Below are 23,286 nucleotides of genomic sequence, written 5' to 3' on the forward strand. Positions count from 1 at the left end.
CATCTTTTGCAAAGATGAGAATATTATCACGGATGAGCAAAGGGATCAAATGTTCGCTACCATGCTCCTGATTGAGAAAATCAAAGAACTCGAACTTGGATGGGATACAGCTCTTCTCAAGGCTTTCGATCAGGTCATCCACTTGGAGGAACGAATGAGGAATCTTCCAGAGATTCCTATTGCTGAGATCGAGGGAATTGTGTCTAGATTCACTGCATATGCTAAGAAGGAGCATTGGAAAGGGAACAAGGTTCTAGAAGAGAGGTTGTTATGGATGATGTGGCACCTTAATTATCATTGGTCTATGTTTCCTAGATTTTTGTGCCAATTAAATATTTGGCTATGCATTTAATATTGTTCAATAAAAGGGGAACTTTTTGTAATAAACCCTAATTAGGGTTTAGGTGTCAGAATCTCAGCCGTTGATCTTCTTTTGATCTGGGCCGTTCATTGTAATTGAGGATGCTATATATACCCTCATTCATTTTCATTTTGTAATTAGAAAATTAGAAATGAGATATTAGAATTAGAATTAGAGCTTTTGGAGAGAAGAAAGTTATTTTGTAGCAAGATTGAGTTTTGAAGAGAGAATTTCAAGCAATTGTTGCCTATTTTGGCTTTGAGATCAATAAAATATTGAAGTTATGGTGTTTTATTGCAAATCTTGTGGCTACTTTCATGGTTGCTTACTTTCTTGAATCATTCTTGGTCGAAGTAGTATTTAAATTTGAAGGACTAAGTGTTGGGCTTGATCTTTGGTGAGATTCACATTCCAAACCACTAGCTTCTTACTGATTGTAAGCATAGTTGAACTACTCGCGACTCGGCTCGACTCGCCAAGCCCCTGAGAAAAAAACTCGGCGAAAACTCGGGAAAAACTCGGAAAAACTCGGCGAAAAACTCGGCAACGTAAAAACACGCTTAATTTTAATAAAAAATGCATTTTTTTTGCAAAATTTAATGAGAAGATGCATCCAATGAGTCAATAAATGATAACACAAAAGAAACAAGCTGATTCTAGATATATTTGATTGCAAAGTGTCTACAAAATCGCATCCTCATGAGAAATGCTGATGGCTGGAAGCAAAATAGTAAATAGTTTTTGTAAAACCAAAAGTAAATACAACTTCCTCTCCCCAGCTCTAGCTAAAACTACTTTCAAACTTTCATCATATTTGAAATTTCATCATTCATACTCATAGTTTCAAACTTTCAACTCAAAGTTGGGGTCAAGGGGCATCGCCGAAGGATCCTGAAATTTGACTAAGTCTGGAAAATTGAAGAATCCTCCAAAAACTAGATTTTGCATTATAACTCCTGGAGGTCCGAAACCACTCTCAAACATCCTGACAGTATATATGGAATATAACTTAAAGTATATGAATCCTGACGGACAGACCAAAAAATTCGGCGATTACTTGAGGGCATAGTGGGCTCTCAGGGTGGCCCTTCCAAGTGAGTTTCCCCCTTCTCAGCCCAAAACCATATAGAAAAACAAAAAATGCATGTATTTTTGGCCGTTTTTTGCTGTTATGCTAACCCAGGCGAGTTTTTCTTTAAAACTCGCCGAGTTTTTGGCAAAAACTCGGCGAGTTTTCCTGGCGAGTAGAAGTCATTACTACTCGCCAGGTCCAAAAACTCGGCGAGTTTTTGTCACTCGCCGAGTTTTCGGCGAGTGTGCCATCTATGATTGTAAGAACGCCTTGTGTGGTCAACTGGAGATATTTGGATTACTTAAACCTTCAATCATCATTGAACCATTGATATGTACCTTCATGGTAGTGTCTACGATCCTTGATGAATTGGAAAATCATTAGTCACCTTAGAAGATCGCATCAATTTCAGTTGAGTTGTTATGTTTTGGCAATATTGAAATTGGTAGAATCTTGCCAGGTCTAGCCTACATTGAGTCATTCTTAGGATTAGATTAGAATTCATCTCTTGCAAACCTTATCTTTTGATCCTTTTTTAAGAACTTGATAGTTTTACGAAATTCTGTTCCTATACGAAAACATAAGGCCCCTTGATGAAACAGCATTCACAACGACCACTGGTGCTTATCCACACGTAGAGACCCTACATCAAAGAACCTTGGAGTCATCCTGTTTGATCCTTTTTCGCGACATCTTCAGCAATCAGAGGCTTTATTCAAGAGAGGATAAGGTACCCTTGGGTATTTTATTCTGTGTTAGGCAGTGTACAAAATAAACGTCAACACAACCCCGCGAAGCCTATTCCTCGGGCGATGTTAGAAACCATGACTTCGGATGCCTGGCCCAGGAAAAAGAGGGAAGATTTTTGGATCTATCGGCAGGAAGTAAGTCAGCCTGGACCTAATATCGAGAATGCCCCCTTGGACGAGTGCTTCAAGTTAGAATGGCGTCAACTCAATAAATCAGATTAAGAGACAGGTGACAATTCCCCACGTGGGGACTCGTCCCCCGAGGTGGCCCCACGGCAGGATGTAGAGGTTATAAATATCGAAGGGCAAGATCCAGAGCCCCATATCCTCCTTCCTCTTGCTGGTTCCGCTCGCAGGCCCCGTTCCCAGGCTGGTAAGAGACAAGCTGAGAAGCAGGCGCATGACTCCCCTCCAAGAAAAAGGCAGCATCCGAGTTCAGCAAAGAAGAGTTCGCCTTCTCAAACCCCAGGGGTCCTCTTGGATCCGCAGCAATTGGTGACTTCTACGGTTCAAGTACGCCCTTCTTTACCTTTTTCTTCTACTCAAGTTGTTTCCTCTATTGTCCCTCTTGTCACAATGCAAACCCAAGTCCCCACTGCCCTTACGTTGGCACTAGCCGGGACGCCGTTTGAACCCCAAGATGCATTCCCGCAGGCTTCCATTCCTTTCCCGGCCCCCGCTTTTATCCTCGCGGTATTTTCCATGCAGATGTCTGAAGCAACCTTCGTTTCGTGTAGGCTTGGTTTTGGAGAGTCCACTCCTCCCTCAATTATGGGGTTAGCGTCTACAAGTCCTTTTCCGTCTGGAGCCTCTCCTTTCATCCCATTGTTTTCTCCGTCAACCCTTGCTCATCCTATTCAGACCCCTTTTGGCGGGCCTATTTCCCAGTTCCCCTTTGCGATTCCCCCTGGCGTAGGGTTTGTAGGCCAGGCTATTGATAACCCAGATGATTTCCAGCAACAAGTCGCCTATTCCAAGACTGCCCGCATTGGTAGAACGGGCAAACGAAAAGAAGAGGGTGCTCGTCCAGCTCTTCCACACCTGCAGACACATTTCAGTGAAGAGAAAGATTGTCTTTTCTTTGCAAATCTTTTCCCCAAGGTTGATAAGTCGGAATCCCAAATGAGGCCCAATGATTATACCTTGCATGCTATGGGCGTCAACCTTCTGAATGCTACGACATCTGACAAGGTTGAATTAATGGAAGAGACTTCAAAGGCCATGTCTTCAGACTTCATCAAAAAGAGTCGTCACCTGGACAAGATACAAGCGGAGAATGCACATCTCCGAGAATCCCTGACCCAGCAAAGGAAAGAAGACAAGGCCCAGAGTGCAGAAATCAATCGACTCCAAGGTTTGCTGACGCAGGCCAATTCAAAGAAGGGATAGCTGCAGTCAACCCTTAATAACGTGAGCTCCCAATTGAAGGGCCAGGAGGCGACAAGGAACGTGGCCTTAAAAGAATTGCAAGAGAAAGCCCTGGAGATCCAGCAGTTAAGAGCAGCTTCTAGAGATGCCACCCAAGTGCAAGTTCAGTTGCGCGAAGAAGTCCGCCTAAAGGAAGAGTACGCCCGGAAGCTAAGTGATGCGCAGGTTATGCTTTTAGAGGAGAAGGCCCGATTCAAAGCAGAGTTGCGTGAAAGGGAGACCAACCTAGAATTGTCCGAAGGAAATTTCTAGGCACGGAGGTTTTGTTGCAACAAGAACGGGACCGTACATAGCAGCTCCAACAAGCGGTGCAGGATGGAAGTGCCAGGATCCTCGCTCTAGAAAGCCAGGTGATCATTGAGCAAAACAGGTGCAAGGAGCTAAAACATGAAGTGGCTTCAAAAAGCGAGGAGGTCTCACTGTTGCTAAGTATTCCTCCCCCTGTGCAGGTTTCTCAAGACTTTTCGACAATTCTGATTCTATCAGAATTGTATGTTTCTCATTGGGAGAGAATTAAGCAATACAGCCCCTCACTGCAGCCCGTGCTGAGGTTCATTCGAGAAGCGCAATCTCTCTGCGCCGAGGCAGGAGCCCTTGTCAACAGCTCTATGGTCATCCTTGGTCCTAAGATCCCCATGGCTCAAGACCTAATCCAAATCCTATATGCAGCCCAAGATGAAGAATTGAGAGAGAAAGGGATTGCAGACCGCCGGCAACTAATCAAGAAGACGAATGTTTTCATCAATCATCATAGACTGGTCATGCACGTATCAGCGACACTTGAGCCTTTGCAAGTCTTCATCCCAGATATCAAGCAGCGTATAGAGAGGTTTATTTCATTAGGCTTGCCTTCTCCATTCCCCGTTGATGGTTCTGTACTGGGGGTTGAACAAGTATTAAGTCAGGTCGAGCATTTGCAACAGGATGGGACTTTCATCCAGCGCCTGAATGATCCTATCTCGGCAGAAGAGGTTGAACGTCTCCTGCATCCCCTAGCTCAGCTCTATGCGCTCTTGAAGTTGGTCCATGATGAACCAGTAGGCTTGCCTTTTGATGAAATTATCTGCTTGGATCAGCATTATCAGTATCTGGAAACGCAAGTATTGCCCTCCGAGGAAGATTGGTCCTCATTGCAGCAGGTCTTTGACCTACTCCGCCTCATCTTGACATGAAGTCTAGTCTCTAAACCAGCAATTTTGGGTTCTTGCATTCAGCAGACAGAATTCCCCCTTTTAGTCGCCAAGAAATCTTCACATTATTTTCAGTTGAAGTCCACGAGCCGAATTTTGATCGGGGTGCCTTTTTCCTTCTTTAACTTTCTAGCTGCGCTCAACGTACAGGCCAAATGTCATCTCGACGTTGCCCCTCGCAGGTCGTGTTTTATGTTCGAAGTTTGGAGGAACGCGGAGTTGCCAAGTGGATCGGTTTTTGATGACTCGGTTTTATGTTGGACCCCACCCTCTGTCTTGAGAAAGATGGAGACACACGGAATCTCCGCGCTACCGGTATTATTTCTGTTTGGATGACCTTCTGTGGGGGTCCCCCTGAGATGCCACATGTTATTTAGGGTGCGTTGTTTGCCAGGCTGCAGTTAGCACAAACTATTTTCTGTTCAGATCGTCGTGGCTGAATGGGAGTAACGACCTCGAAGGCCGTTTTGCTGGGTGTGTTCTTGCAGGATGCCACGGTAGTGTTTTTCTGTTTCAAAGGCGGTTGCGCATGGCTAGCGGATGTTTGAGCTGTTAGTAGAGCCGTGGGCTCTATTTATGCTTTGTTTTTCCCTATTTTGGGAGTTCAGAACTTTGAAGGAACAATTAAGTTTTCTTAGATAGAATTTTAGCCTTTTAGCTGTTGTTGTTTCCTGAGGAAACGTTAATCAAATTGTGCTTGCGGCCTTTGTGATGCCTCTTTTCAGTATTCTTTGATGGTTTTCTGTGCTTTTCCCTGTAATTCTGATGACTTTAGAAATAAATATCTAAGACACTGCCAATTAAACTATGTTTTGCACTTGTTATCTGGTAGATGCGTGATCGATATTTCTTTATGTTGCAAAGGGATCTTAATTGTGTCTTAATTGTGTCTTAATTGTGGTTTTGTTCGTATATGTAGATTGTTGAATGGGCTTTAAAACCGTATGTCTTTGGGTTTTATATGTTGTTAATGCTTTTACAAAATGCTCTGGCGTACCACCTCAGTAGTTTAGATCATTTTGCTTTAAGTTTCTTCTTTCCCTTTTCCCAAAACTAATAGGAAGCGTCAGCTTCTTAAATCCGGAGGTCATTCAGTGAGTCTCGCGCAATAGGTACCCCATCACTGAATTTCCCATAAGGTTGTCTTCTTTCAAAGTAAAATTTAGAGTCAACAGATACTCTTCAAAGAGTAAAGCTTATAGATGTTTTAACAAAAGATTACACAAGGATGTTGAAAGTGCTAATGTGAAAGTTCATGAAAATACTAACTCAGGTGACAAGTTGCAAAATGGTGAAGATAGTTCCCAGGGAGATGAAGTAGAAAGTGTTGTTCAACAGTCTTCCTCACATGTACAAGCTGGGACAGCAGATGGAAATTCTGAAAATACATATTAAAGTGTTCAATATGGGGCAGCAGATGCACAACCTGATAATGCACCTTCAAATATTCAGTCTAGGACAGCAGGTGTAACTACAGAAAATACACCTACAATTGATCAAAGTAAGACCACATTCAGAACATCTTTGAAGACTTCATCCAAATTTGTTCAAAAGAATTATCCTATCAATCAGATTTTGCAAGAGGACAGACCAAGAACTACAAGAAGAAATGTATATTACTTTGAAGACGAAGGCATCTCTTTGCTATCCAAGAGTGAGCCTAAGAGTTTTGAGGAGGGAACAAAAGACAATTACTAGGTGGCAGCCATGAAATAGGAGCTTGATCAGATTCAGAAGAGTGAAACTTGGGAACCTGTCCCAAGGCCCAAAGACAAGAATGTGACAGGTACAAAGTGTAACTACAAAAACAAGTTGAATGAAGATGGCCAAGTAGTATGAAACAAAGCAAGAGTTGTGTGCAAAGGTTATGCATAGGTAGAGGGTATTGACTTTGATGAAACTTTTTCTCCTGTTGCACGTTTAGAAGCAATTAGAATGTTCTTAACCTTTGCAACTTTTAAAAGTTTTAAGGTTTTTCAAATGGATGTTAAATTTATTTTTCTTAATGGTAATCTGAATGAAGAAGTCTATATAGAGCAGTCTGATGGGTTTGTGGTATCATAAAATCAAAACAATGTTTGCAAGTTAAAAAGGCTCTTTATGGTCTTAAACAAGCCTCGCGTGCTTGGTATGATAGACTTGATAGTTAGCTACAACAGCAAGGATTCAGAAGAGGGATAGCGGACAGCAATCTATATGTATAAGAAGGTAATCACATGTTGATTGTTGTAGTTTATGTTGATGATTTGATTTTTGATAGTGATTGTGAAGAGATGTTTGAAAATTTTGCTACCAATATGAAGGAATCTAAAATGTCCATGTTGGGTGAGTTGTCATTTTTCCTTGGCTTACAAATTCATCAATCAAATGAAGATATTTTTATTTCTCAAACAAAATATATTAGAGAAATGCTAAAAATGTTTAAAATGGAGCATTGCAATCCAGTAAGCACTCCTATGGTGGCAGGATGTAAACTCGATAAAAATGATGAGTCTCCATATGCAAATCAAACATTGTACAGATCTATGATAGGAAGTTTATTGTATGTTACAGCTACTAGTCCTGACATTATGCAAGTTGTTGGTTATGTTGCTACATTTCAGGCTATATTATGGGTTATGGTATCCCAAAGGTAATGATTTTACACTCACAACTTATACAGATGTAGATTGCGATGGCTCAGTTGATGATAGAAAGAGCACAAGTGGAGGTGCATTCTTTCTAAGTGGTTGTCTTGTTTCATGGTTAAGTAAAAAACAGGCTTCTACTTCTTTGTCTATAGTTGAAGCGAAGTACATTGCAGAAGTTCTTTGGATGAAGTAAACACTAAAGAATAAAGGTAGAATATGATCATCCTATATACATTTTTTGTGACAACACAAGTGCTATTAATATCTCTAAGAATCCAGTTATGCACTCTAGGACTAAACATATTCCTATTAAATATCATTTTTTGAGAGAACAAGTTAGTAATCAGCAAGTTAAGTTGGAATATGTTTCTACTAAAGAGCATATTGCAGATTTGTTCACTAAACCTTTGCCAAGGGATACTTTTGAACGTTTGAGACAGAAGTTGAGAGTGATTTCACTCAATTTTTGAAGTGTTGTTCTAACTCAGGGGGAGTGTTTATTGTCAAATTTCTTTTTTGCCTTATTTCAATTTTGTAGATTGAAATCAGTCAATGATGTCAAAGGGGGAGTAGTAATTCAGGGGGAGCAGCATTGTTTCAAAGAAGTATTTGTTTCAGGCTGGTTGCAGATGGAGTTGCCATCAATGACAAAGGGGGAGTTTGTTGCATATTTTGTCATTCATGTCAAAGGCTGTTGATTAAGATTATCTTGCAATTATTTGTTTGAGCTATTTGATTGCTAGGTTGAGCTACTTGCCTACTTGATTGAGCTACTTGCCTATCTGCTTAAGCTACCTACTTGTCTACTTGTTTGCCATATCACCTGCCATGTCATCTCTTCAATATAAAAAAGGGTCGATTTTTATAAAGACGGCAAATGTAACACATTAGACTAAAAAAGGGAATCGTTTTTATTGATGATGCAAGCTGTGAGAAATGTTAAAGGGAGAAGAACGTGGGTATGAATATATTGTTTCAAATTTAAAAAAGTTCAATGCTTGTATAAAGACGTAAGGAGGCTATGCGACCAAATACAGTTGTGTGTTACTTCCAAATTGAATGGAGTAATCTTTTCTTAATAGTTTTGGTATCTGGTTTATTGAAGACAAATAGTTGGGCATTTTTTTTTGGAATCGTTTTTTTTTTAGTGTTGTCTATTTTTGGGGTGTCATGTGCCGTATATAAAGGAAATCGTGTGTATTATTTGATGCTAATATATTACTAGCTGACATGGAATTATTGTGTTGAGTTGTTGGTGATGTCTTTGGATTTTGGAGTATAAAAAAGTTGCCATTTTGCTTGAATAGGAGTGTGCGTAAGTGATTCAAAAAAAGGGAACTGGGCAGTTGAAAATTGTGGGTATGGGGAAGACATGCTGAAAAGGAATTGTGATTCATTGCTTTTTATCACCGTATGAAGGAGATATGGGTAACAGATCTTACAGCAAGATCAGGAAGAATGAACAAAATTGATGCTGGTAACAGATAAGTCTGAGCATGTGTTTTAGGAGAACTGTGTTATTATACCTTTTTTTGAGTCTCACATGAAAGGAATCCTAACAAGCTGTTTTATTTTATTGGGCATTTGGTTTGGCTGTTATGAAAAGAGTCGATGAATTTCCTTTGCTAGTGTGTATTGATTACTCATTTTAGCTGAGCGTCTTGGAGAGGATTGATTTTTCTGTTTCCGATAGACCAGGTGATGTGGCTAAGGTGTGTGGGCAGACTTTGGAGGGTTGTTAAGAATTTACATGATCAGAGCTGCTATTATCTATTTTGCTGAGTGCTGCTATTTCATTACAGACTTTGGTGATTCATTTTTGAGTTCCTAATTTTGGGTTGGTGCTCAAACTGAATTTGGTGCTTCAGCTGAACAGAGTTGGTGCTTCAGCTGAATAGACGTGGTTCTCTGAGTGAGTTGGTTCTCACTTATGTAATCTGGGCTGGTGCACTTTTGTGTGCCATGGTTTTTTTTATTGAAAGGGTTTTCCATTAGAAATTCGGTGTTTTGCGTCTTGATGGTTGCTCTCTTTATGTTTTATGTGGTTTCATGTTTTCAAAAGTTTAAAATACTGATTCACCCCCCCTCCCCCCTCTCCGTATTTTTAGTGTGCTCTTCAAAATGTGCTATACATAGTAGAGATCTTGTCTTTTGAATGAGTTGACCATACAAGAGAAACAGATTGAGTTTTGAGGTAGAGCTTAGAGCTTGATTGTTGTTCCAAAGAGTATTTGAATGCACATCTCTAGGGTTCAGTAGCATAGAAAAATTGGGTTTCATATATTGGGGACCGTTCGTATTCTTTCCATTAATTCTCCAATTTCAGTTGGCTTTTCCCTTGTTTGCTTCCTTGTTTTTCTTTTGTCTGTGTGCTCTATGCACCTATTTAATGGTTGTTCATTCAACATCCCAATCAGTAGTTTTATAGAAGACAAGTATACAAAATGACCACATACATCAAAGACATTCATTGAAGCAGCACCATCATATCCCAAATTCCCTTGAATTCGATAACAATCAAATCAATCGTCGGGCAATTGATTATATTCCTAGGGCATGCTAACCAAAATAGGGGCATCATCATTCTAAGCAGATGTGTTGTTTTTTTATGATTTATCACCTAACAAAGAAGTCAATTAAAAGCCTATAGCTTAATGAGAAACAAAAACTATTATGGGAATGGAAACTACAAGGAATTTACAGCATAACCCTCTAATGGTCAAAACGAGCTAGGAAATAAAATGAATTCACAAAGGAATTAAATTGCATTTCTATTAAATATCTATGTAGCAATAATTTAACAAGGAATCTTAATTTTACTCCAAGAATTTACCAATTCAGTGTTGTCTCATTTTTTTTATCTAAACTAACGGTTGTTTTCATATGACACGAAATAGGTTGATAGTAATAAGAGACAAGTGTGAAAATTAGTGCATTAAAGGAATGAGAATTTTAAACCACCAATAATCAGCAAATCATTATTCCTCACCTATACAGTTGCTTACAGAATCATGTGCATAGTTAGTCTTTATGACTCATCTTAAAAATTCTCAAGTCCATAAACGCAATTGTAAATACAATAAATGACGTTAAATATTCATGATTAGAAGCAACAAGGAAAAGAATTTAAATTATAATTGCAATTTGCAACAATATGCATGAATTAGAATCTAACCTTCACTATCAATTCCAGCTGTACCCCCATACTGAATGCACCCTTCAGAATATGATATTCCTGACCCAGAGCTTGATCTGTTACTAGTATCCTCATCAAATCCTATTGCATAATGTGGCTCTGACCCAAAAATTCCAAACTCAACATCTTGACCAAATTCCTTTCTTTTGTGAGATCTCTGTTGTTTTGGAGTCTGTGATGCTTTTTTACCACGAGCACTTCTATACTCTGAAGAATCTGTGGATTCAAAGGCCCTAGCATGCAACGGTGTATAATTTGCTAGTGTACCCTTTGTTCTCCATCTAGATCCACATGCATTGCATAGCACTGGCTTCTCTGGAGGTCCATTTCGCCATAGGGGAGTGTCTGCCATTTTATGCATTATTCAGACAAAATTTGTGCAAATATCTTTATAGTTTAAACATGACATAAGATGTTTGAACTCAAATAATGAACTAGGCAAACTGTTTGCATCTTTCTTCATTACAAATTCATGGATATAATAACAAGTGACCAGGCAAGAAAGATTTAGAAAACCTTCTAATTAAATAATGAAGAAGGATTAACAAAACAATCACACAATAAAATTTGCATAACTAGGTGGTACCCCCTTATTTTATAATAGAAAACATGACTACAGGAATTAAAAGTCTAAGTTAATCATTAAATGAATATCCTTTTTTGGTGGCTTAACATTAAATTACAGTTCCTTGTGTTTGAAATTAAAGGAGATACAAAATACCAATTATACAGATCACATATTGGAAAAATATTGTTGCTTTACGAATGCCTATTGCTGCATATAGTTTCTGAGCATATTGAAATTCACCCAGAATTGTGTGAAGTAGGTGGTAAACTGGCCGTCCTTATTCTTAGACTGATACTTTTCTCCATTAACAAAAAAGAGATGCTTTATAATTTTATAGTTGACTGGGCTTCTAAGATTTATTCAGAGCAATACTTCCTCACATACAATTATTCATTCAACATGCAGTTATTGAGTTTGATGCATTTCTATGCAGTTTTTAATGAGAAATTATTTTTGTGTGATTAAGAAAAACTACTAGTGTGTGGTCATCAGTTTGGGAAACATCATACCAGATGTAGAAATAAGAAATTGAGAAACAGTTGTCTACATATGTGTTACTTTCTATGTGTAGGATGAGGAACTAATAGTATTTTGTAAACATGAGATATTAGATCAGTTCTTTGATCAATTTATAAAAAGATGATCAGATTCCCACGTGAAATGATAACTTCTGTATACCTGAATTCTAATCATGCTATATTCTTTTAAAAAAGGCATTATATGGATCTTACAGTTGGAATTGAGCACAACGTAAACAAACAAGGAAAACCACTAGAAAATTTTGGGTTTTCCTTATTGGCCTTCAATCTGTCATGGTCTCCATATTGATAAATTGTGGTTGTCATCTTTATTCAGTACTTTCTATATGGGTTTCAAAGTTTTGGTAATGAGGCTCCAAGGGAGGGAGGGTGGATTTGGATGGAGGAGGATGTCGATAGAGTAACTGAACAGAATCAGAATGGGTTGCATTATGATGTTTGATGGATAAATTGATGACAAACAACATACAACTTGATTGTCACATATACTGAGGGCATTGTGTTCATTAAATTTAGTTGATCCATAACAACATAAAGAATAAAAATGTCAAGTTGGTTTGCGATTTGCTCAAAGGAATTATCAGGGACGTGAAATTAGAAAAGTAAGTTTAAAAATAATCACAAGCTTCTAATTATGTAGCAACCCGAAATCTGTTGATATGATTCGCTCTGTGTGCCACCTCAGGCATATATTTCTTCTTAAGACTTACAAAAGTTGAGCTAAAATGGACAAGATGAAAAAATTCAATTCAGTGGCAATTCAGCTTTATGGTTTACATGACCAAGAAGACACTCAACCTTCTAGAGACACAGCCAAAGACCCAACATGAAGAAACAATGTAGTAAAGGAAACAGAATCAAAGGAAGTTGAAGGAGACTTTGTGGATGATTTGGACCTTCAAAACCTATCTGACATATGTTATAAAAAGAATAAGTAATATGAGGCACATTTGTCTGCCAATGAATCTGTCAAGAAAATTCAATGGCTGCCAAAGGCCCAAATGTATCAAGCAAATTGCCATCTAGTTGTAGACTAACAGCATCCCTGCAAAGAGTTTCCTTTTTACTGATATTAGTTGACGCCATCATTTATGTGAGGCCCAAAAACTTCTAGATTATTTAACTATGTAAAGTGAAATGAGGTAATCTATGTTTCAAATGGACATGTCAACGCACCTTGTGCACAACTCCCATCCACCACCTAGAAGGTTCAAAAAGGAAAATCTGCAAGACTTCAATTCAAAGAACAGCATATCCCACCAAGCATACCTCAAATCAGATGATTATTACTTTCAAGTTATGTAAAATTCATGAAATAGATGAAGTTTCAAAAAATACTTGAACCTCACAGCAGCAGACCTTGAATGTCCAATAATATTTAATCCAAAGCAGAGACACCAATAAACAAACTACACACACTTAGAAACAAACTCAAGATGCTGTGGATAAAAGGTTTCCCCTTCCCCTCAAAACAAGCATATAGAATTTCTTAGACTGGGGTTAGAGCTTAACAAAATAGGTAACATTGAACTCCATATTGAGACTGTTATGAATATTACATCATTAGGTGTTATAGTTGTTAGAATACCATATAATATTGTAATATTTGGTTGTACGAGTGTTTCCAGAAACTTGAGTTATTAAAACAACTCATCCATGTAAAGGGAGTTGTTATAGGAGGTTTCTTTTAATAAAGGAGATGAAACTCCTATAAACATGTAAAATGTATTGAACGAGATAAGCAAAATAGTAGCACAGTATTATATGTGTATAAAATTTGTCTGGCACACTTGTCTATTGTAGGACATCTTCCTCAATGCTTGAATGGCAAGTTGATAAGGGTTGGCCCAAATCCAAAATTCACTCCACTTGCTGGTTATCATTGGTTTGAGAAAGAGAGAATGATCCATGGTCTCAGAGTTAAAGATGGTAAAGCCACTTATGTTTCACAATATATAAAGACATTACTGCCGAAATCATTGGGAGGGGGAAAAAGGAAACTACTTACAAGAATTCTAATTAGATGAATAGGGAAAAGTTTGAGATGCATATAGAGATGGTCGGCAAGCTCAGACATGAGATTATAGTTCCTTTAAGAGCTTATTTCTAGGCTAAGGAAGAGAGGCTTCTCATATATGATAATTATACCAATGAAAGTCTCTTTTCACTTATACATGGCGTACCATCTCTCAAATCATCAATGTGGTACCACAGGACACATGTAAGGTGACCTGTAATGAGTCCTGTTGCAACAATTAGCAACCTCTCCAACACTTAGCTCTTGTATATTTTCTTCGTAATCAGATGTCTTCAGAATCTAGATTTCTTTGTATTTCATTTTCATAGTCCAAAAGTCAACTTGTATCGAGTCTCAAAGCCAAATTTGCCAAGTAGCAAGCGTACTGGAGGATGGAGGCATGTGAGGTTGGAGGGCATTAAGCAATCTCTCATCAGTTATTACTGATGTGGTTGCAAAATTAGTTTAGGGACAAAAGTACTTCTGCCAAAATGACTAAAGCCAAGATCAATTTCCAAGTGGCAATGATAGTTGTCTCATATCATCAATGATCAATATAGCAAAGATCCATAACAATCACTACATATGCGACAATGAGGTTAGTCTTCAAATTTGTTATGTTGTGATTGGATGTGTATGTCCCTAATCCTATTTGTTGAGTGATAGTGATTGAATGCATTTGTCCCCAATCACAAAATTAATAATTATGAATGGATGTCTTTGTTTCAATCATAATTGTCAGAAAATGTGTGTCCTTGTTCATAACCTTGATGTTAGATAGATGTATTTGTCCGTATCCTTAGCTAAAAGTGCAATATGGTTAGCGTTGTCACTTGAACTGCACCCTATGCTAGATTCCAAAAATAGCTACTCAGTGAAACATGAGATTTATCTCAAGGTGTGAGACCTAGCAAATGAGATCAGACCTCTAGATAAGGTTGGCTTCCTTTCTAACTGAAGTATAGCGATGTGGTCCAGCCCAACACTAGAAATCCTACAACTAATCCTATTCTACCAGTTTGCAAAGAGAAAAGGGAAAGAAAGAATGCATGAAAGCGAAAGAGTGGTGATGCACCTAGATTAAAATGATGTCTTCCTGCCCAAGATTGCGCATGTTATAAATAAGAATCACCCAGGAAAATGCACACAACTCTCTATTTTACCAGCTCTTGGAGGTAAACATGAAGGTTAGAGATGGTGTCTTCATTTTGTCAACGATTGAGGTCAGAACAAGATCTAGGAACTCTGTCAAAGGTTCCCACCATGGGAAGCTCGGACGCTTCAACACTTGGTCTTTTTCATCTCCTTCAAATTTTGTTCCTTGCAATCAGCGATCGAGGTTAGAACAAGAACTTGGAACCAAGTCAGAGAATCTGATTGTTTTGGGAACCACTGGAACCCCTAACAACAAACTCTTTCCCTTCTTGCTTTCCTTGGTTGTCAAGAACCAAGAACCAATCGATAGTTCCAATGGTTTTGAAAACTATTGTCGACGCCAATGGTGGTTCTTGGGACTAGTAAAAGCTCCAACCAACCATAATTGGCCAATTTTCTTCAAATTTGAACTAGAGATACCCATTTGGGCATTTTACAAGCTAGATGACTCAAATGACCTATAAACCTAGCCCTAATTTCAAGATTCTACATATGGGTAAATGGCTAAACGACAAACAAGGAAAGACACAACATAAAAGCACAATTGACCCAAATACCCACAAAGATCTCTCAAATAGATTATCGATACTAGGAAAACAAGGATGTCATAAGTGTCAATTGTTAGTTCTACTAAAGAAGCTTAGCGAAGCTACTTCCACTATTGCTTGTCACTAGTAGATGTGTATGTCTCTACTCTTACCTTATATTTTTTATGAACTATTGAACGTGATCATCAAGTATTGTTACTCCAACAATCCACATTTGGAGAAAGATGTAATATGGGAGTGTCAAGAATGTTACATCATTAGGTGTTATGATTTGTTAGAATATCATGTGTAGGTTAATATAATACTGTAATTTTTGGTTGTAATCGTGTTTGTAGGGATTTGAGTTGTTAAAACAACTCATCTATGAAAAGGGAGTTGTTATAGGAAGTTTCCTATAATATAGGATATGAAACTCCTAAAAATATGTAAAATGTATTGAACGAAATGAGCAGAACAGAAGGACAATATTACGTGCATAAAAATCTTCAAGCTTCTATTTGTTTATGCCCAATTTTCTAATAGATACAACAAAAAATGTAGTTACTAGATTACCCCACCTTCGAGATATGTTGAACTCCAAGATTTATAGTAGCCTTAAACCATTACATAATCCCACACAATTCATAAAATTTGGTCGAAACTATATATCTGCCCTCGTATTAAAAAGTGCAACTAGCACTGGAATCAATGCAAAATTGAAGGTAACAAGAATATTTGAAAGTTGTTGATGAAGAATAATAGCACAAATAAGACGAATAGAAACAACATGAATAATATGAGAAAGATCAAATAAATAATTATGAGAACTTCACCAAAGAGAATGTCCAATAAACAAAAAAGAGCAAAAAGAACCCAGCCAATATAAGTAGCAAAACTAAACTACAAAATTTGAAGAACTCTCTAGGGTAGAAGAAAAAAATATAGAAGTTAAGGAATTCACTATAAATATTTAAATCCCAGCTAAAAAACTAAAAATTATGATAAGCACTAAAGGTACCATACTAATCCAACAATATGGCAGCTATCTAGACTTTGCTCTCATAGATTCCAAACCCAACTCATCCCCAACTTGGTTTATTCCCCAACACACTACAAAACGGACTTAAAATTTCAAAAAGTATATAATATATAGAAAATTTCTAACAAAAGAAATATTTTCATACCAAAAGAATTAAACATTAAAGGAATTCAGATATAATCATATTCATTGCTAACATATGTACTATATATTAAAATACATAATTAAATTATGTAAGTGGATATTAAGCAAAGAAAAGTTGATTTATATTAGAAGTGCAAAAACTAGAATACATAGTTCATAAATCCTATATTATAATATCCATAGCATTAAAAACATAAAGAGCGCAATATCCATATGTTGACCTCAAATATGTCTTGGGAATGGGCACAGGTGCACAAGAGCTCCCCACTCTTCCACCTAACACTATCCATATGTTGGCCTCAAATATGTCTTGGAAATGGGCACAAGTGCACAAGACTTCCGCACTCTTCCACATCCTTATTTGTCCCTATGGCATTGCCTTGGATTGTGTTGGCACCTACCCCAATGGTCAAAAAATTTCTAAGTCTTGTGTCCTGCATGTTTCAAAGTTTCCCTTCCTGCATGCAATTCCTTCATAGTTTCTTTTCTCCCATTTCAAAATTTCAGGGTTTCCCATCTTGACATGCCATTTCAAAGTTTCCCTTCCTACATGTCTATCTATTGTATAACCTAGTAAAGTTCAAGTATCATGTATGTACAATATAGTGGGTAGAAAGTTTACGTCAGATAGAAAGATGGGAATTTATACAGCACCAAAAAATCCTATAGAAGTAATATAACTTGCAACACAATGGATAGAATATCTTATATACACTTTCCCTCTTGGCCAACCACATAAACCCTATTGTTTACAATTCTAAGTAATTCTATTAAAAAGATAAGCATAACTGTTATAACTTGCACTAGACTAGGTAGAACATTTTAAAGTTATATAATAGACTTTGTAAATTAATTAAATAATTTTATTATCTAATTAAACTAATCCCACTTCTTCTAATTCAAATTCAAATCTCTCCTCCCCAAACGCCACTTTAATTAAATGATTTTATCTTACTAATTATTCATTTCTTCCAATATTAATTGTAAAAAAAATTAGCATTTAATTAATTCAACCTCCATCCATTCTTCTAGTTCATCATAGTTAAATATTTTTTTTATTTACTAAATTAGCTTGCTTCCCTCTATTAAATATTTTAATTATTCATCTTCTAAAGTTCTTTCAAAAATTAAAAAAAAAATTATAAAATTACATTTTATTTATTTTATCCCTTTGCACAAATTAAATAATTATTAATTATTTAATTCCTCTAACTCCCTTGCCACTTTTCCACTCTCCTCTAACTCTTTGTCTTGGCCTTCCTATTGGACCTTGCTAAACCTTGAAACATTTTAAATCTTCCCTTTCCTTATTTTTTAACTTCTAGGTTTTAATAAGTTTTCCTAAATCTTTCTAGATTTTTTTGGGTTTGTGGTGCTTTCCCCACTTTTTTACTGTCATGAACCTAGATTTTGAAAATTTCCAAATGTGAAGGTTTTTAGATCATTTTCCAAGCTTGTTTCAGGTTTTGGGGTTTCCATCCTAGCATGCCATTTCAGAGTTTCCGATCCCAACATGCCATTCCTTCATATTCTCCTTTTTTTCCCATTTTACTCCATTTCAAAATTTCAAGGTTTCCCATCTTGACATGCCAATTCAGTGTTCCCGTTCCTACATGTCATTCATTCCAAGCTCCCTTTTCCCATTTCCCTCCATTTCAAGATTTTTGGGTTTCCTATGTCAACATGCCTTTACCAAGTTTCCCTTAAAAGTATACAATCAAAGTCCCTTTCTCCTAGCACCCTTTTCCCATTTCCCTTCACTTCGATATTTTAGAGATTCTCATGCATGCATATGCCAATTCAGAGTTTCCCTTCCCAACATGCCATATCAAAATCTCACCCCTTCGGCATGCATTTTTCTTGAAACTCTATCATTCAAACAGAAAAACTCTATATACATCCCCACACAACTCAAGACACTATTAATAATCTCAAGTGGACACAAATAGACAAGGGAAGACTTGCAAATGCATTTGAGTGCATGTGGGCCCCTCAAAGGCATGGTTTCCATACAAAGGGATATGGTTGTTGATGCAAGGGGCATGGTTTCAAGTGCACAACCATGTGAAGATGATGCAATCGGCATGGGGAGCCTACAAATTCATTGACCACTCTTGTATTCTTGCCCAAGCATCAAGATTGAATAGAATGTAATATATACATGTTTGTAAGATATAGCAAGTTGTTGGTCATTGGGTCAATGTTTATATGTGTTTCAAGCAGTTTCTAGGGTATCAAGTGATAAATGTCCAGCTCTATAGATGATGAAGCATGTTTATGGATTAGGGGAAGAGGTGGTCTATAGGTTTTGTTTGTAAAACTATGTCTCCACGATAGACTACAATATCTCAAGAGGGGCTTTGAACCTAGTCGTCATCTCTCACTAACCAAATTTGCTGGCATGACTAACAAAATTTGATTAGTTCATGCCAGCCATTTTAATGCATTGCCAACTCTTTTGTAAAAGTCTTCATTTTTTGCATGTGGGGTATTGTTGATCTACAAGGAATAACTAAATTTATTCATTTGCAGATTTCCTTATCTTTTGGGGTTGTCTATAATTATATGCAATCTTTGTTCCATTCGTTGGTTTGTAGACATGTTCCCATCCTCTTTGCACGTTGAGACTCTATTTCCGAATGGAGCAAGCAACAATCTAATTGGTGAAGAGCTAAACACCTTGTATTATAATCATCTCTCTTTAGCTATAGCAATAGTTTAGGTTTCACCATGCCTATATGGTTCAATATTGTAAACTGTATTAAATCTTGTGCTAACCTGAAACTAATATACTGTTGGAGGATCATATTGGTATATTCTTCCTCTTATTCATGTGTATGCAATTTTAAGTAGTATCATTTGTTAAGGAATACTGCAGCTGTTATTTTATGATGCATGGTAAGAGTGAGTTATTATCTACTTATTGAAGGTCTTGTAGGTTTGTATGTAGTCAATGCTGGCATGAACATAGTTACAAATCTTGGAGTTCATAGCATTTTGGGTATGGCTGCTTAAGGGCCTTGAGTCTAATGGTTTATTTCTCTTTAATTGTCTCATTGTAGAGACCTCAAGGAATACCCACCTTGGCCTTGCACAACCTAAAGCTGAAGGTGAGTTTACCCACTCGCATAAATTGGTCCATTCATTTCACTATCTGAACATAAGCCTTGCCCACAACTTTTGTTGGCATATTCCTTGTTGGAAATGTTCGTGTCGTTGATGCCAAAGGAAAGAAGAGCAAATCGTTGTCATCATATTGCTTCTGTCAAAGAAGAAAATCATATGCTTTAACATGTAACTTAGGGGGTTTAAATGTGTGAAGGCCAAAGGCAACTAATTGTATATTTCAATGAAATTATTAAGACCAAAATTGAGCTGACCCTCTTTTAAGAAAATTTTATTTAATTTTAAATGAGTCCTTCTTGAGATGGGCCAACTCCCTTAATGTTATCGCCCCTCTTGGGGAAATTAAAATGATTTTTTTTTTATGTGGCCATCCCTCCTTGAGATGGTCAACCCTATTCAGTGAAGAGGCATGATTAGGTCCTAAATAGAAGTTGAAATGGAGGTTAGAAAGCAAGCAAATAAATGCAATACCATTCAGATTTAGAGAAGAGCAGAGTTATTGCAGCAGAATTTTAAATAAGAAAATATATGTGAAGGTGTTGCAAGCAGATTTTATGAGGTTGCCATCAAATGATCATCATCCATTGAAGACACTATATTCAAGAAGGCAGAAATTGTGTTCATTAGGAGCTTGGTGCCTCTCAATAAAAGAGATTGATGTCTCTTGCTAAGTTAGTGCTTAGTAGTGTTTGTGGTTTTATCCTGAAAGGGTTTCTACATAAATCTTGTGTTTCTTGGTAGATCTAATGTGATTGCTCTATTGAGATTTGTTGAATTTTTAATAAGTTAAAGATTGTATTATACTGATTTGCCATCCCCCCCCAAAGTATCATTTTGTATGCTCAATGGTTGGTATCAAAGCATGTTACTTCAAGAATAGTCTAACCGCTAGAAGGTAGATCTCAGGAGCACACATGGCTAGTCAAGAAAGTTTCTCTTCAAATAGAGCTCCATTATTCGATGGAACAAACTATGCATGCTGGAGCACAAGTATGAGAACTTATTTAATGGCTCTTAGCTTTGATATTTGGCAATCAATAGTGAATGATTATGTAGCTCCATCACCTCCACCAACAGATCCAGCTGGAAAGAAGACTAACGAAAACAATGCAAAGGCTATAAATGCTATTTTGAGTGGCCTATCCGGATCAGACTTTGTCAATCGGCAAAAGAGATTTGGGACAAACTTAAGAACATCTATGAAGGTGATGACTAAGTTAAGAAGGTTAAGCTCCATAGAAAACAATTTGAAAGCTTAAAAATGAAAGACAGAGAAAATACTGCAGCCTATCTGCTTTTTGTGGATGAAATCATCAACACCATCCAAGGACTTGGTGAAAAGATTGAGGACTCAATAATTGTGCAAAAAGTGCTAAGGTCTCTCCCTTTGAAATTCGATGCCAAAGTTTTCACCATTGAAGAAATGAAAGATCTAGATAAAAAGGCAATGGATGAACTATATGGGATACTCTTGGGCATATGAAATGAGGAATGAAAAGGAGAAGCCATCTAAGCGAGAAGCAGCCTTCAAAGCTTCAAAGAAGACGAATAAAGAACCTGAATCAAGCTATAGCTCCAAAGATGAATCAGATGCAAAGGAAGCTCATCTTGTGAGAAAGCTCAAGAAAGGATCTGGCAAATACAAATGTAAGTTACCCTTTATATGCTTAAACTATGGAAAAGTAGAACATTTTGCTGCCAAGTGTCCATATGTAGAAAATGAAACTAGCGATGATGAAAAAGATCATAACATAAAGAAAGGAAGTAAACAACATCAATACAAAAAGAGCTACAAACAAGGTAAATATGAACAGAAGAACTTCTATAAGCACAAAAAAAAGCCTCTACTCCAAAGGGGTTAGCAGTTCATCCGAGGAGAGCAATGAAAGTATCTTCAATAGTGATAGAGAAGACATTATCTTCATGGCAAAATAATGCTGCCTTGAAAAAGAAGACAAAGGAAAAGAAAAGATGGATTCAAAAGAGAAAGAAATTGTCGAAATGGATGGCTACGTGGATCTTGAAGAACTCATTCGTGCCTTAAGTGAAATCAAGAAGCTTAAGAAAAGGAATTTGAAACAAAATTTGCAGCTGCAAAAATATGAAGAGAATCGTGATTCAAGAGCAAAAATGTCACAAATGCCTTGAAGAACCAAAAAAGATTATCATCAACCTAAAGATTGAACTAGAAGAGGCAAAACAAATAGAAGAGGAGGCGAAAACCCAGCTAAAGACAAGGGAAGAAAACTGCGAGAAGCTAGAATCGGAAATTGTTTCCTTAAGAAAGGAATTGGAGAAAACAACAGCTCAATTGAACACAAGCATAAAGTTTAAGAAGAGCACCAAAATACTAGATATTATCAATTCTCAAAGGTAACCATTCATTAAGACTAGTCTTGGCTATGACAAAATTCTGAAGAATACTAAAGAAGATCCAAATTAAGATAAATAAAGAAAAACCTAACGGCTATGCAAATGTGCTTAAGCGCTCCATCAATAGTGATAGCAACAAGAAGAAGAAAGTGTTATCCCACAGAAAACCAGCATTCCTCGCAAAGACAACAAGGACAAATTCAGAGGATCAGTCCCTCCAAGGCAATCTCACATGACCAAGTTCCAATACTCTTTCTTTGGTTATTGCTTTTTTGTAATCGGTTTGGTTATTGCAAATATGGTCATACAGCATGAATTTGTAGAAATGATTTTGTCAAACCTCCTAGACAAAACAAGAAGGTGGATACCTTTGGCAACCAAAAGGAAGAAACTAAAAAAGTTTGGAAGAGGGAGAAAGAGCAAGAAAAACAAAAGAAAGAAAAATATATGCTTGTGCAAACTGCTTTTCATGCCCAAAATGAAGGAAATAAATGGTACGTTGTAAGTGGATGCTCAAGCCATATGACAGGGGACAAGAGTAAGTTTCTCATTTTGAAGGAAGTTGTTGGCCTCGTTCCAGCAACACCCAATTTTAAACTTTCTATATGATCCTTGATCCTCATGTTTCACCCAAGTGATCTTATCTCCGCAGTGTTATGGTACCCGTCACCAAGAGTCAATTAAAAAAAAAATGGTCCGGTTGATGTATTCAAAGCACCAAGTTCAACATTCGCTGAATGTATAAGAGAGCCAATTAAGTTCCAGCATCACATAAACCATTTGTAATAGTGGACCCGACTAAGCAAGTTTAAAAAAAAAAAGCGTTTAGTGAGTTCAAAACCTATTAAAGTCGGGTAGTCGGCACCTTGTAGAAGTCTAGAATCAAGTCCAAAGTTTCTTGTTTCCTCAGATCTACCGAGCACGAAGACAAAGAAAGGGGAAAACATAATGTCGGCTAGTGAGTTGGCTCTCAAATACTCTAGACTTGACCCAATTCATGGAAAGTTATCATATTAGTCAGAACCCGTGGGAAGTTTGAAACAGGCCAATCAAATTCCAAAGTTCTCCAATTCTTTGATACTCCGACTTAATGCATTGTTGAGTGATATTCATAGTTCCGAAGTTCTTGTAATCCTCGATTGCCCAACACCAAAAGGATCACAATATTTCAA

At 37.3% G+C, this 23,286-nt stretch overlaps 1 protein-coding gene across 2 annotated transcripts in view; it reads right to left on the reverse strand.

The window, feature by feature from the left end:
• LOC131036862 (GATA transcription factor 26) overlaps positions 1 to 23,286 on the reverse strand; it is a 159,138-nt gene that overhangs the window by 79,297 nt on the left and 56,555 nt on the right. For both annotated transcript variants that reach the window (XM_057968860.2, XM_057968859.2), the window contains exon 2: positions 10,606 to 10,971. In XM_057968860.2, coding sequence (XP_057824843.1) covers positions 10,606 to 10,971 — 366 coding nt within the window. The remainder of the gene's footprint in view (positions 1 to 10,605; positions 10,972 to 23,286) is intronic.

This window comes from Cryptomeria japonica, chromosome 2 (genome assembly GCF_030272615.1).
Source record: "Cryptomeria japonica chromosome 2, Sugi_1.0, whole genome shotgun sequence".
NCBI lineage: Eukaryota > Viridiplantae > Streptophyta > Pinopsida > Cupressales > Cupressaceae > Cryptomeria > Cryptomeria japonica.